Below are 15,860 nucleotides of genomic sequence, written 5' to 3'. Positions count from 1 at the left end.
TTATCAACTATTGCTTGCTGTTTCTAATTTATACAGTGATGCTGGCATTTCAATCAGTGATAATCTTTTTATACATCTTGAAAAAGCAATGGTGGAAGTACATCCCGCTTGGATTAGCAGATGTAGAGGCTAATTACTTGACTGTCAGAGCATACCAGTACACGACTCTAACTGGTGTCCAGCTGGCTCAGTGGTAAAAAGAATCTGCCTTCAAACAGAAGATGTGGGTTTCATCCCTGGGTGGGGAAGGTTCCGTGTAGAAGGAAATGACAACCCACTCCAGTATTTTCACCTGGAAAATCCCATGGACAGAGGAGCCTGGTGGGAAAGATGGGAAATCTTTTATAAGACAGACATCATAGGAGCCACATGAAAAACTCAGAATTTCATAGAGACTAAAAACCAGGAGTTACCTAGAACATACAGTTCATCACAAATAATATTAAAGTGTACTTTTAGCTATGAATAATAAGAGTACTGGCAATATCAAGGGTGTAGCAAGCATTTTCTGGACCCAGGATCAACAGAGGTGATGGAGGAGTATATGATGAAGATGATCAAGATTATTTGTTCTTTTGGATTACTTTGGGATTCCTGTGTTGATGGCTCTTTTGGGGTTTATTCTTTACACAAGATACAGAGTGATCCACTTCATTGCTGTGGCTGTCAGTCTGTTGGACATAGGAACTATGGTTGCTTCAGACATATTAGCAGGGATGGAAGACAATTCAGATTGATTGTGGAATAAAAGGATAGTTTTAGCATTCACTGGGACTGGAAAGTTGCCCTGCCCAATGTGTATACAGGGTTGACTTCCTTTAGGATTGAATGGTTTGATCTTGCTGTCCAAGGGACTCTCAAGAAGCTTCTCCAGCACCACAGTTTGAAAGCCTTAATTCTTCCACACTCAGCCTTCTTTATGGTCCAGCTCTTGTGTCCATACAGCCTTCTTTATGGTCCAACTCTTGTGTCCATACATGACTTCCATATAGTTTTGACTATACGGAACTTTGTTGGCATGGTAATGTCTCTGCTTTTTAATACACTGTCTAGGTTTGTCATAGCTTTTTTTCCAAGGAGCATGTGTCTTAATTTCATGGCTGCAGTCACTGTTTCCATTGTTTCTCCGTTTGCCATGAAGTGATGGAACTGGACACTTGGGCCACCTGATACACAGAGCTGACTCCTTGGGAAAGACCCTGATGCTGGGAAAGATTGAAGGTGGGAGGAAAAGGGGACAACAGAGGATGAGATGGTTGGATGGCATCACCGACTCAAGGGACGTGAGTTTGAGTAAACTCTGGGAGTTGGTGATGGACAGGGAGGCCTAGCATGCTGCAGTCCATGGGGTCACAAAGAGTCGGACACAGCTGAGTGACTGAACTGAACTGATGGAACTGGATGCCATGATCTTAGTTTTTTGAATGTTCAGAATTATGTCAGCTTTTTCACTCTCCTCTTTCACCTTTATCAAGAGGCTCTTTAGTTTCTCTTCACTTTCTGCCATTAGGGTGGTGTCATCTGCATATCTGAGGTTGTTGATATTTCTCCCAGCAATTTTGATGCTATCTTGTGATTCACCCAGCCTGGCATTTCACATGATGTCCTCTGCATATAAATTAAATAAACAGGGTAACAATATACAGCCTTGACGTACTCCTTTCCCAATTTGGAACCAGCCTGTTGTTTCATGTCCAGTTCTAACTGTTGCTTCTTGACCTGCGTATAGATTTCTCAGGAGGCAGGTAAGGTGTTCTGGTATTGCCATCTCTTTAAGAATTTTCCACTTTGTTGTGTTCCACACAATTAAAGGCTTTGGTATAGTCAATGAAGCAGAAGTAGATATTTTTCTGGCATACCCTTGCTTTTTATCTGATCCAACAGATATTGGCAATTTGGTCCCTGGTTCCCCCACCTTTTCTAAATCCAGTCATGTGATAATTATTTCTTATTAATGAAAAGAGATTGATTTAAGTAACTCAGTATGCTGCTGTGTGGCCTTGGGCAAGTCATTTCATCTCTTGGAAACACAGATTTCTTCTTTGTAAAAAAGGATGATGGTGTCTGCATTAAGAAATCCCCAGATTTGATTAATTTTGAGGACCATGTTGATTATGCAGGTAATGTGCTTTGAACACCAGAGGACACGGCAAATTGTTGAGAAGCACATAGAGTTTTAGTTCCATTGGCTCCTGACTTTTCTAAATGTGCTGTCAACTGTAGTAAAGGAAGGAACTAATAGGACTGATTGTTGTAGTTTTACTTCCTAGAACAGAAGTTCACTAGCAGGAAGTTCCATCAGTCCCAGAGTGGAGTCATACACAGTCTCTTTCCAAATAGGTCTCCTTCTTCCTCAGAGGTAACCATAAGCCCTTTTGCTTCAGTGATTGACCTCATCCAGGTCCAGCCACTTTCCCACCTCACCTTGCCTTTATTCGACCCTCTGGTGGAGGGAGATGTGTTAACTATCATAATTACTCATTATTATTATTATTTCAAAGGACTTTGGCATCGCTAGGAGAAGAATATACATCTATGGCCTCCATTGCTTTCAGAACTACCCCCACAGTGTCAGCAGCATGATCTCATTTAACAAGAAAAGATGAGGGAAATTTCAAGCCCCAGATCACATAGTTCAGAAGAGGAAGAAGTGGGACTTAAACTGAGGTCTTCTGATCCCAAAGTCACAGAGTTGGAGAGACCAGTGTGTGCATGGGGGTGGGGTTTGCAGGTGATCTTCCAAGGTCCCCTGAGATCCACTTGATCTCCTGAGATCCACTCAGGCAGGCAACTCTCCTGTTGGTGAAACCAGTTGAGGGGCGGTGGGTGATCCTACTGTGGAGATATGTTTATCTCTCTGCTTCCGCTCTGCACACTCCCCTTACTCTTTTTTTTCTACTCAAAATATCAGGGTTTGTGCCCTAGATGGAGATGCTCTCTCCCTGGCTCACCATCTGCCTGGACCAGCACCAGGTTGACCTGGCACTGGACCAAGAGCTTGTGTGGGTCAAGTAGACATGCTGCCAAAACGGTTGCAAGAAGCTTATCTGTGTTACACCTGTCTTTTAAAGGAGGTTGTGTTTAGGCAGGTGGACATGGAGGCCCAGGTGTGAAGGCACCTGCAGGAGGCTGTAAAGGGGATATGAGCTCACACACTGCTGTTCAATTATCTATCTTTGATTTGCTCTCATCCACTCACTGACCATCCATCATGTGTCCTGCCTGGCTTTAGGTCTGGGATGCTGCCTGAGTGACCATATGGGACAAAATTCTGCCTCTGGGATCACAACCCATGTTTCCGTGAGACCCACAGGCATAGTCAAGTTTGAGAATCAATGTTACTGGGCATTTGGCCTCAGTAGGCAGAAGTAGGACCATGTGAGGCAGGGAGATTACACACTGTACAAGACCGACCCCAGATCCTCCCTCCCATTACTCTCCTCTTTGTTGGCTCTTTTGAGCCCTCAGATGGGGGTGCAAAAAGCTCAGTCGGCCCCCATCTTTCCTCAGAATTCCTTCTGTAATGCCACAAAGATGATCTGGCTCTGCTTCTCCACAGCCCTTCTCATCTTCCTGGGCAGCTGGTAGGTGACACCAGGAACCAGGCCCAGGATCAGTCCTGGCTCACCTCTCCTTTACAGGCTGAGGGGTGGGTGATGAGGGGAGTTCATAGAAGGGGCTGGGGAGTAGGGGAGAGGTGGATGCTGCCAAGCCTCTATGGATTTCTTCTGGTAAATTGGGCAGTTTTCACTCCAGGGACATTCCTTGACTCTCACTCAACAAGATTAGGGACCTCATGTTTGAGACTCTATTCCTGGTCACCTCCTTGCCCCTGAATCACACTCTAGTGTCATAACAAGATCTATATTTGATCCTTGTCTCAGTTCATGATTCAGCCCTCTTGAATCTCTTGGAAGTTTCTATATTTTCAAAATCATGAGATCTTGAAAGAAGGGACCTGAGACAGTGCCTGGAAGGGACTGGACTCCAGAACATGCCATCAGGTGATAGGGTTAGGACTATCCACCCTCGGTCCCTCTAGGGAGAGAAGAGGGGACTGATACTGTGTTCAGTCACCAGTGGGCAATGATTTTATCAAGTTGCCTACCTCCAACCCTCAACTGAAACCCATGAACACTGACTGGGTTCAGAGAGCCTCAGGGGAAGTGAAAACATCAAGGGAATGTGAGCAGGGAGAGTCCTGAGAGGGCTCGGAGGCTCGGTACCCCCAACTCCCCATCTGACTGACATTTCTTCTCCATTTGTCTGTCCCTGAATTTCATGCTTTATAATAACTGGAGACAGTGAGTAAAGGGCTTTCCAGAGTACTGTGATTGATTCTAATAAGTTATTGAACATGGCAGGTGGGTCGTGGAGCCCATGAATTTATACCTAGTTGGTCACACATGAGAGACACCTGGACTTGTGATCAACTCTTGAAATGTGAGTAGCCCTCGGGGGCTGAGACTTCACCCTGTGGGAGCTGGGTCACCTTGTGGATTTAGTGTCTGAAGAGAATTGACCCCTGGATGCTTAGTGGGTGTTGGGAAACCAGTTGCTGTAGAGACTTCACATGTTTGGAAAGCGAAAGCCATTTAGTTGTGTCTGACTCTTTGCAACCCAGTGGACTATATAGTCCATGGAATTCTCCAGGCCAGGATACTGGAGTGAGTAGCCTTTCGCTTCTTCAGGGGATCTTTCCAACCCAGAGATCAAACCCAGGTCTCCCACATTGCGGGCAGATTCTTTACCTGCTGAGCCACAGGGGAAGCGTGTTTGGAGTCAGGGACAAATTTCAGACTCATTCTTCTCTATCATTTATGTCTGCTATGAGAGTCATGGCTCTGGGACTATACTATAGCAGAACGCTCATTAACACCTTCCCAATTCTCTGCATTTTCAGAATTCCTGGCAGAATAAGATACTTGATTAAATGGGTTGTGACTTGTCCTTTGTACTCAGCATTGTTATTATTACTACAAAGGACTTTGGCTTCTAAGGGAGAAGGAATATATGTCTGTCGCCTCTATTGCAACAGCAACCCCATGATGTGGGCAGCGCAGATCACATCTGACACTGGAACAGAGGGGTCTCTGGGAGATCTCCATCCTCTGGCACAAAGTTAGGAAAAGGTAGAGTGTGATCCCAAAACCACTACAGGAGAGAGCAGGAGGAAGGAGGTGGTTGCAGGTTATCTTCCAAAGTCCCCTGAGGTTCACTCCCTGTCTGTGAAACCAGGTGAGGGCCAGCAGGTGGTCAGGCTGTGGAGACATGCTCAGCTCTCTACTTCCCCTCCGCCCCCTCCCCTTACTCATTTTTTGAAGCAGAAAGCAGGTTACAGCCCCGGAGGACATCACCTTCTCCAGCTAAGTTCCTGCCTGGACCGGTACCCGGTAAAGAGCACACATCCATCCAGTGGAGGAGCTGCGGCAATAGTTGCAGGAAGGTGTCCTATATCACACGTGTCATCTGAGGTAGGTGAGCGGGGTCAGGGCACTGAGGTGCAGATGAGATGACACTTGCATGAGGCTGAAAAGGATGACATGGGCTAACACATTGCTGATCATTTAAATGTCCTTTGATTGGCTCTCATCCACTCACTGACCATCCATCACATACCTGGCACAGCTCTAGGTGCTGGGATGCCCCCTGAGTGACCATATTGGACAAACTCCATCTGATCACCATCTAAGTTTACATGAGGCCACAGGCACCATTAAGTCTGAGACCTGCTGTTTTTGGATATCTGGCCCCTGAAGAGAGAAGCAGAAGTCACGGTTAGATAGGGAGATTATGCAATAAACAGGACTGATCCAGCCCCTCCCATCCCCCCTCCATCCTCATCAGTTGATCTCACCCCTCAGCCAGGATATTAAAAGCTCAGTCCACCCCCAGGATCCTCAGGAGCCCTACTGCAAGGCCACGAAGATGCACCGGCTCTGCCTCTCTGCAGCCCTTCTCGTCCTCCTGGTCATCCTGGTGGATGGAACCACAAATGATACTAACAAGAGCCGTGACCACGGTAAGTCTGAGCTCACCTCTCCTCTACACACTGGAGGGAAATGAGAGGAGTCCACAGCAAGACCAGGGGGGCATGGGTGGGGTCAGTGCTGGAACCCTCTTGGGATTTTTTTTCCTGCCATGTTGGACAGGATTTTTGTTTGTCTTTGGCTGCATTGGTCTTCCTTGTTGCGTGAAGACATTCTCTAGTTATGGGGGCTATTCTCTGTGGTGTGTGGGCTTCTCATACCCACATGGGTATGAGGGGTATGTGGGGTGGCTTCTCTTGTTGCAGAGCAGGGACTGGAGGCATCCGGGATCAGTAGTTATGGTTCACCTGCTTAGCTGCCTCGCCACATGCAAAATCTTCCTAAAGCAGAGATCAAACCCACAAGCCCTGCATTGGCAGGCAGATTCTTAACTACTGGACTGTCAGGGAAGTCTGAAGTTGCAAACTTTTAACTCCATTGACATCATGACTCTCACAAAGAAATATCTTCAAATTAAAAAAAAAAAAAATATATATATATATATATATATATATATATATCCAACCCAACTCTACCAAACCAGGGACTCCATTTCTGAGACTCTCTATTCTTGGTCTCTGCTTTGTCCCTGAACCTCACTGTACTGTAGTAATAAGATCCATATTTGATCCTTCTCATGCTTAATATCCCAGGGCTCCTAAAACTCTTGGAATTTACTGACTTTACAGGATATGAGATGAATCACAAAGGGCAACTCAAGGTACTTTCAGGATGGGGCCAGTCTCCAAGAAACCTCAAACATCCATTTAAAGGTTACAATTTTCACCACCTGTCATTCCAGCGCTTCTGCAGAGAGGGGAGGGAGAGTGAGATCAATTACCAGTGGCTGATGATCCAACCAATATGCCTGTTTAGTGAACCCTAGAAAGAAATACATAAATACTGGGATCAGGCTGGCGAATTCATGGAGATGATGTGTGGGTGCAGTCCTTACTAGGCCAGGGAGGCTGGGCACACCTCCACTCCCCTTTGGCCCGACACGTCTCCTCCATTGTACTGCTTTGTGTTTTATTCTGTATATTTATCTGGGAAGAGTAAGCAAGTGTTTTTCCTAAGTTCAGTCACAGTTTCTATTGATTTATTGACTATGAAGGTAGGGTCATGGACTCCCCGATTTTAGTCATTTGATCACAAGCATGAGTGGCTCTAGACCTGGCCACTGGCATCTGACCTGAGGACAGTTAGGAACCCTCAACCTGCAGAATGTGCAGTAACTCCACAGTTTTTGAGTCAGAAGTAAATGGACTTGTTGGATACCAGTGGGTATTTGGAAAATTGGTTGCTCTTGGTAGAGACATCACACATTTGGTGTCAGGGAAAAATCCAGACTCAATTTCCCCTGTGATTTGAAGGCTCAGGTGACGCTCCAAAAAGGGGAGTAATGAAAGTACGACACTGAATCCAGAAACTGTTTTCAGGTATCTGTATTTTCAGAGTTCCTGGCAGAATCAGGTAGCATATCAAATAGGTTATAACATGACAGTATCTTGTCCTGACCCTACCATCCACATGTCATATTTCCTGGGGCAAGTCATCTGCAATTTTCTCACCTGAACAGGGAAAAAAGTTACATGCCTTCTTTGAACAGATTACCAGTCATAAATATAAAGATTTGAATCACATTTCATGGTGAATCATGTGCGTTTTCCACCAGGACATGTTAATCTGAAAAAAAAAATTTCCTACCTACTTCCTTCTGGCAAGAAAGAATATTTAGGTGTCAAATAAGGGTTATTCCTTTATTATTGAAACTAATCAGAAAGACCTGGGATAAGTGAGCAGAGCCATGGCAGAGAAAGCAAGAAACACAACGCTGTGTGTGTTGGCTCCTGGGATCAAGGCTGATACAATATTAGTAAGGTCTCCAGGCAGGGCCTTTCCCTTGTACCTTTTTGACTATTATTTTATTTTCCATATTTGATCCTTGCCCTAGTCTATGGGTCAGACCTCCTGAAACTCTTGGAATTTTCTATCTTTCATAGGTCTGGAGATAAACCATGGAAGAGGACCTAAGAAACATTCACTAAAAAGGATAGTTTCAAAAATCTTTGACGGCGTGCATAAAGGTTGGCACTTTCTTCACCTCTGGGGAGAGGAGAGGGGACCAAGATTGAGAACAGTCACCAGTGGCCAATGATTCAATTGATATATCTGTTTAGTTAAATCTCAATAAAAATCCATAAATATGGGCATTCAGAGAGCTTTTGCGGTGGTAACATACGGGGGTGATATGAGGGTTCTGTGCTCTCTAAGGTGTGGAAGCGCCTACCACCTCCATTCCACTTTTCCCCATAGATCTCATTATTTCACTGTCCCTTGATTTATCCTTAATGATAACATGAGATCAGTATGTGAGTGGTCTTCCTGTATTTCATCATCAGGTCTATTAAATTATTGAACACGGAGATGGGGTAATGGAACTTCTGAAGCTTAGCTACTTTGTCAAATCACGAGGGACTTGAGACCATGTGGCTGACATCTCAACTGAGGACAGTTTTGAGACTTCAACCTAGAGAATCTGTACTAACTCCCCAGATTTTGTATCAGAAGTAAACTGGCTTTTTGGACCCCCAGTGAGTGTTTGAGGAATTGGATACTGTTGCTAGAAGTACCACACATTTTGTGCCAGGGAAACCCCAACTCACTCTCCCCTGTGCTTGGGAGCTCAGGTGAGTCCTGGGATAGGGGAGTAATGAAAGTAGAACACTGAACCTAGAAACTCTTCCCAGTTATCAGTATTTTCAGAGTTCCTGGCAGAATAAGATAATATATCAAGTGGGTTGTGACAAGACAGTATCTTGTCCTCACCTGCCACCCACATTCCCTGTGTCCTAGTGAAGTCATCTACAGTTTCCTCATGAGTACAGCAGACACCTGTTACATGGGTTCTTTGAACACATCACCAGTCATAAATATAAATATTTTATTCATGATTCATGATCAATTTCAGTAATTTTTCACCAAGATAAATTTATTTGAAAAAATTTCCCTACCTGTGTGCTTGGGGGTAGAAAGAATATTTGTATGTCAAATAATGATTATTCCTGTATTAAAAAATAATCAGAATGACCTGTGACCACTGAGCAGAGCAGCTGCACGAAAAGCAAGAAACACAGCCCTGTGTGGTTGGCTTGTGGGACCAAGGCTGATACAATATTAGCAAAGTCTCCAAGCGCTCTCCCTTGTCCATTTTTGACTATTAGTTTACTATCCAAATTTGATCCTTGTCCTGGTTCATGGTCTAAGACTCCTGACAATTTTGGACTTTTTTTCTTTCATAAGTGTCAAGACTATTAAAGGAGTGGGATCAGATATAGTAAAAGAATTGCAGAAAAGTATCTCCAAAAATGGACTTAAAGGTTTGAACTTCTGTACTTCTGCAGAGAGGGCAGGGCACTGAGATCGAGACCAATCCCGACTGGCCAATGATTCAATCAATAAGCCTATTTCTTGAAACCTCTATAAAAATCCACAAATACTGGGATTCAGAGAGTTTTCTGAGTGGTGAACACAAGAGGCTGACGTGAGGGTGCTGTGTTCCACTAGGGCATGGGGGTCCACACACCTCCACTCCCTCTTTGCCCTACACATCTCCTCCATGTCACTGTCTGTGAATTTTATCATGTATATTAATCTGTGAACTAAGTAAGAGTTTTCCACTGGAGATTTTTCAATGGACAGTTCCTTTCCCCTCCCTGAGGTTGAGGGAAGGTGAGCAGACAGAGGCTAGAAGACCACGGGGAGGAGAGCAGTGAAAGTTTCAACCCTTCTGTAGGTAGTCCTCTCCTTTGCAATAAGAGCCCATTCTGGGTTATGAGGGTCTTTCCAAAATCATCGACTTCATACAGCAGAAGACAGTTTTACTGTTCTCATCACATAAGAAATATCAAGATTTTTAGGAACTCAGTGTCAGGTAAAGAATGAAAAAAACACATATTTCATCTTATAATCCCAGTGAAAGTGAAAGTGAAAGTGTCTGACTCTTTGCGACCCATGGATTGTAGCCCACCAAGCTCCTCCGTCCATGGGATTCTCCAGGCAAGAATACTGGAGTGGGTTGCCATTTCCTTCTCCAGGGGATCTTCCTGGCCCAGGGATTGAACCCAGGTCTCCCACATTGCAGGCAGACGCTTTAACCTCTGCAATCAACATGTAAATACTATCACTATTCAATTTATACAGTCCTTGGATGAGGTTACAGAAGTAAACACACTGGTATGTTTTCTTCATGCCTTTTTCCATTATAGCATGATTCCTTCACATTTTTTATTAATGGTGGAAAATTTGTACACATAAGCACAGATATTACCTGGTAATATAAAACTCAGGCGTCCAGACCCAGTAATTATTGACATATAGGGAATATTTTTTACCTGTGATCTCTTTGTGTGGTTGTAGAGTTGTGGGTTTTTTTTTTAAAATTTTTGTTTTTTTAGCATTTATGGATTTATTTGGGTGGGTAGGGTCTAGTTGTGGGGAGCAAGCTCAGTAGTCGTGGCTTGCCTGCTTAGTTGCCCCAAGGCGTATGGGGCCTTAGTTCCCTGACAAGGGTTTAAAACCAGGTCTCTTGCATTGGAAGGCAGATTCTTAACTACTGGACCACGAGGGAAGTCTCGTAGAAGTTTTTGAGCCTTATCAAAGGCATTATACCAATTTTTCTTAAAATAATTCATGAGGAGAAATATATTTGTACATGACTACTATATCACATCATGCTCTGCAACATTTATAATTCTGTCCCCAAAGGAGGTTTCCAAATGGGCTTTTCAATTTGGCGATCCCCCACAGCTGGAACATTCTCTATTGAAAAACAAACTGGTGATTCCAGTTGTTGACCTTGTACTGAGTTGTGATGACCACCTCGTAATTGACCCATTGCCCCTACCATTCCAGCATCTTCTAGACCTAGCATCTGCCTGGACCCAGCATTCCCGGGTCCCTGTCATAAGCAGAAGGTGAGGTACTTCTACAACGCCAAGACCAGGCGCTGTGAAGTCTTTAGATACGGCGGCTGCAGAGGGAACAAGAACAGATTCCGCACAGAAAGGGGCTGCAAGAAGATCTGTGGTGAAGGGATAGTGTCCCCGTGGTAAGACGGGGGACCAGGGCCCAGGGGGAGGGGAGGGGCTGGGGAAAGGGGCGGAGCTTAGGGGGCCACACACCATTCACTCTGCAGTGTCTTCCTCCTTGCTGCTGCCAGAAGAGACTGCAGTGTCCTGTGAAACCACACACTGAGCGAGTTCTCCAGGGAGAGAATGGCAGAAGGTCAACACTAAGTGCCTCTTTATGATCATCTGAGCCTAATCACATGCTCCACTTTCTCAAATGCGACCACTGATTCCGCCACCCTCCAGGGCAGGTCTGCAGTGCTCCTAGGTGCCCCACATTGGCTTGGAAAACTCACTTCCTTCTTGTTGGCAATTTGGGTCATGAAGACTGTGGTTTTGTATTATTTCGGAAAATCTAGGATCTGTCAAGATGACGGGTATCCAGGTTTGGAGCTACAGTGATGGCACTCAACAATTTCCTTTCTTTTTGCAGAGGACATGCAAAGAGTGGTCCGCAGAAAATGTGAGTCCGAGGAAGACTCCTGCAGGGCTGGACTGTGGCTGCGAATGAAACAGTTCCATCTCCTCGGAGTCTTCTCCACTACACTTCTCAGCACAGCCTACCTATTTCCTTTCCTCCGTGGTCTACATGCCTTAATTCCGCCTCGCCCAGTTGGCTCTCAGCACCATGAGATCATGTCTTCCCTTTACCCCTAGCACTTAGCTCAGTTCACCAAGGAGTCAGTTCGTAGTTATCTGAGGAAGGAAGGAGTGAATGTAGGAGCACATTCCTCTTGACCAGAGTAACTACAGAGCCTGCAATGTAACACAGGATTTTTGTTTCCACCCCCATCCTCACGGCATCCTCATCTTCATCCCTCTGCCCACCATAACTGCTCTCCTTGTGGGTGGCCAAGGTAGAATTTCCAGCCTCTAGTTCTCAGCATCAATAATGAGAGAAGAGTTTGGGATAAAGAAGCCCCTTGACCCCATGATGATGTTGCAAATTTCCTTTCTGTAGCTTCCAATACTGTGGTTTATATTTCAATAAATGAATATTCAAAATTAAACTGACTGGAGTGGAGTCTGTTGTTTGCAACTACAAACCTTAACAAATAGGGTCTATGGAAATGGTGGTCCTTCTCACTGTTCTGCAGATAGTGGGCACCTCCCATTTCCCTGTCCAGAGACTGGCCTATGGGTATAGGTAGCAAATCCTTTATAGCATCATCGACCTCTCAATAACCACTTCAATCTACATAGAAACCTGGGAGACATACACCTCAACATGAAAACTTTTCTTTCTCCTAAATCCAGTTCAAATTTGGGGGCATTTTTCCCCCCTGGACTTTCAGAAGGAGAATGGGCATGAGTTTCAGTTGTCCACATTTCTAAGAAATGAAATTTCCTGAGGTCACATGTGAGAAGAGGATTTTTATTTCAGTTAAAGAAGGACAATTACCTTTCAGTGTCCCAGGCTCTGTGCTAGTATTTGATTTGTTATTCTATTAATCATTCTAAAATTTCTTCAAGGAAGGAAATGGTGGTGTAAAAATGGCACTTAGCTGCTGTATTCTTTTCCTAACTTGGCGGGTCCCCGTCCTCCTAATAGAAGGACTTAGATGATGTTTTCCTGTTTTCCCTCTGGGAAGATGTAGGATGGAGGCACCTTTGAAGAACAGAGAGTATCTGTTTCATGACAGATGAGGAAAGTGAAGCCTGAGGACCACAGCAAGCCCAGCATTGCAATAAACAAGAATACAGAGGGTACTGGTGCTGCTACTCACTTCCCGTAGTCTTGGGAAAATTTTTCAGCATCTCTGAGCTTTGCTTACTTTAGTTATAAAATAACTAAAGGAGAAGCCTTGTACTTGTTAATATTTCTAGCCAGAGACCACTACAAACACTCCCCTTTCTAGTCGAACTCATTGGGTTTATTACTCACTGCAGCAAGGAACAGGAATCATCTTGGAAAACAAAGTGCTATCCTATTGAGACAATGTTAGACAAACACATGGAAAGATGCTCAACATCACTCATTATCAGAGAAATGCAAATCAAAACCACAATGAGGTACCATCTCATGCCGGTCAGAATGGCTGCTATCAGAAAGTTTACAAACAATAAATGCTGGAGAGGATGTGGAGAAAAAGGAACCATCTTACACTGTTGGTGAGAATGCAAACTAGTACAACCACTATGGAGAACAGTGTGAAGATTCCTTAAAAATCTGGAAGTAGAATTGCCTTATGACCCAGCAACCCCACTGCTGGACATACACACTTAGGAAACCAGAATTGAAAGAGACACGTGTACCCTAATGTTCATCAGAGCACCGTTTATAATAGCTAGGATATGAAAGCAACCTAGATGCCCATCGTCAGACGAGCAGATAAGAAAGCTATGGTACATATACTCAGCTGTAAAAAAAAAAAACAAAACCGGATTTGAACCAGTTTTAATGATGTCCATGAAATGAGCCTATTATACAGAGTGAAGTAAGTCAGAAAGAAAAACACCAATGCAGTATATTAATGCATATATATGGAATTTAGAAAGTTAGTAATGATGACCCTATACGTGAGATAGTAAAAGAGACACAGATGTAAAGAACAGACTTTTGGACTCTGTGAGAGAAGGTGTGGGTGGGATGATTTGAGAGAATAGCCTTGAAACATGTATATTATCTTATGTGAAATTAATCACCAGTCCAGGTTCAATGTATGAGACAGGGTGCTCAGGGCTGCTGCACTGGGATGACCCTAAGGGATGGGATGGGGAGGGAGGTGGGAGGAGGGGGTTCAGAATGGGGAACACATATACACCCATGGCTGATTCATGTCAATGTACGGCAAAAACCACTACAATATTGTAAAGTAATTAGCTTCCAATTAAAATAAATTGATTAATTAAAAAAAAGACTGTTAGAACTTACAGGATGTGAGCTTGTGCTCGGCCAGTTTGGGGAGGGTTTCAGGAATCTGACTTTGCTCTGGATGGATGGTACTAGAAAGTAGGTAGTTTTCTTATTGGGTATCTTAGTCTTAACTCTAAGAAGGGAAGACTAGACAGAGGTTAGAGCTGTACTTGATCAAGAAATAGCAGTCATTCAAAATAGGAAGATGCTTGGTTATATTGGTGGTTTGTGTAATGTAGCTCCTTTGCTCAGTGCTCAAACATGATTATCCAATGTCCTATTTTTGTCTTGATTTTTCACATGTACAGAATGCCCTCATCCGATATTGTAGTTTTACAAAAATGTTTATGTCAAGTAGAAGAACAGAAGGCCCACAGTGGTACCAGGTCAGGTCTTGGAACTCAGAGGTTGTTTTTCTCTTTCTCTATCAATTGCAAAATGTTGTGATGAGAATTGAAGAGATGTATTGGTTAAATGCTTAGTCCAAGTTTTGGCCGAGCAAGCATTTAAAGATTGTCCAGACATTATAAGAGTAAGAGGGATACTATAAATATCTAAGTTCTTTCATCTTTATTAATAATTACTAGTTTTTAACAGTGTAATAAAAATGACTTGGTATTAATGAAAAGAGTCTGGCTTTAGTAACTCACTATGTTGTGTCATGGGCACGTCATTTCCTCTCTCTGAGCCACAGGTTCCTTTTTTTTTGTAAAGAGGATGGTGATATCTGCATTAAGAAATCCTCATTTTGGGATATTTTGAGAATATCTGTTATAGAAATGCCTTTGCACCAAGGCTGTTGGTTATAGAAGCACACAGAGTTTTAGTTTCCTCCACTCCTGACTGCTCTTTAAATGTGCTGTCAACTGTAGCAAGAAAAAGAACATAAAATTGACTGTAGTAGTGTCATATTCTAGAAATTCGACCTTAGGAAACTGATCTGGTGCCAGAGTGGAGTCACAGTTTCAGTCCCACTAGGTCTCCTCTTCCTCAGAGATAACTAAAAGCCCTCCTGCTTCAGTGGTTGATCTCACCCAGGTCCAGCCCTTTTTCCACCCCACCTTGTCTTTGTTTGACTCTCTAGTCAATGGAGTTAAGTGTTAACTATCATAATTGCTCATCGTTATTATTATTTCAAAGGACTTTGACTTTGCATGGAGAAGAATATATGCCTATGGCCTCCAATGATTCAGAACAGCCTCACGATGTGAGCAACATGATTTCATGTAACAAATGAAGATGGATCACATGGTTAGGAAAAGGCAGAACTGGAACTCCAACCGAGGTCCTCTTTTCAAAAAAGCACTAGTGGAGAGTCCAGAGTTGTGCCCTTCAGAGGCAACTGTAGGAAGAGCAGGAAATGCAGTACTTCCAGGAATTTGTTCAAGGCAGCAGGCTGTTCTATCCAGATGGTACAACATAAGTCAAGTGAAGGTGATTCACTTTGCTGTCTTGCTCAAATATTATTTCATTATCCTATCAGGATACAGGATATTAGGGGAGACTCAAAGTTATATAGACAGGCCTCATTATTAAATAGATTAACAGGAATTTTATAATCTCCAGTCTCTTCAATAACTGTGCACTTGGCATGACTATGAAATGGGAGATTCATTTAATGAAAATTATTTAACAAATAGTTATGTTTTTTGTGCCCAAAGGCATCTTTCTTGGTGTAGGGAAACTACTGCAAAGAAAATATCTTTTTTGAAAAAAGGTTCATATAGTCAGAGTTATGGTTTTAAGCAGTAGTCATGTAGGCATGTGAGAGCTGGCCCATAAAGAAGGCTGAGCTCCACAAAATTGATGTTTTCAAATTGTGGTGCTGGAGAAGACACTTGAGAG

At 43.6% G+C, this 15,860-nt stretch overlaps 1 protein-coding gene across 1 annotated transcript; it reads left to right on the top strand.

Annotated features, from left to right (window-relative positions):
- Positions 1-5,902: 5,902 nt before the first annotated feature.
- LOC101111041 (spleen trypsin inhibitor I-like) lies at positions 5,903-12,168 on the top strand. The gene is made up of 4 exons (XM_042230193.1): positions 5,903-6,022; positions 8,033-8,116; positions 10,944-11,139; positions 11,592-12,168. Coding segments are annotated over exons 1-4 (375 nt in total). The 5' UTR covers positions 5,903-5,928; the 3' UTR covers positions 11,593-12,168.
- The last annotated feature ends 3,692 nt before the right edge of the window (positions 12,169-15,860 follow it).

This window comes from Ovis aries, chromosome 13 (assembly GCF_016772045.2).
Source record: "Ovis aries strain OAR_USU_Benz2616 breed Rambouillet chromosome 13, ARS-UI_Ramb_v3.0, whole genome shotgun sequence".
Classification (NCBI taxonomy): domain Eukaryota; kingdom Metazoa; phylum Chordata; class Mammalia; order Artiodactyla; family Bovidae; genus Ovis; species Ovis aries.
The sequence above is the reverse complement of the archived record's forward strand: the minus strand, read 5'-3'. Positions and strand labels throughout refer to the sequence as shown.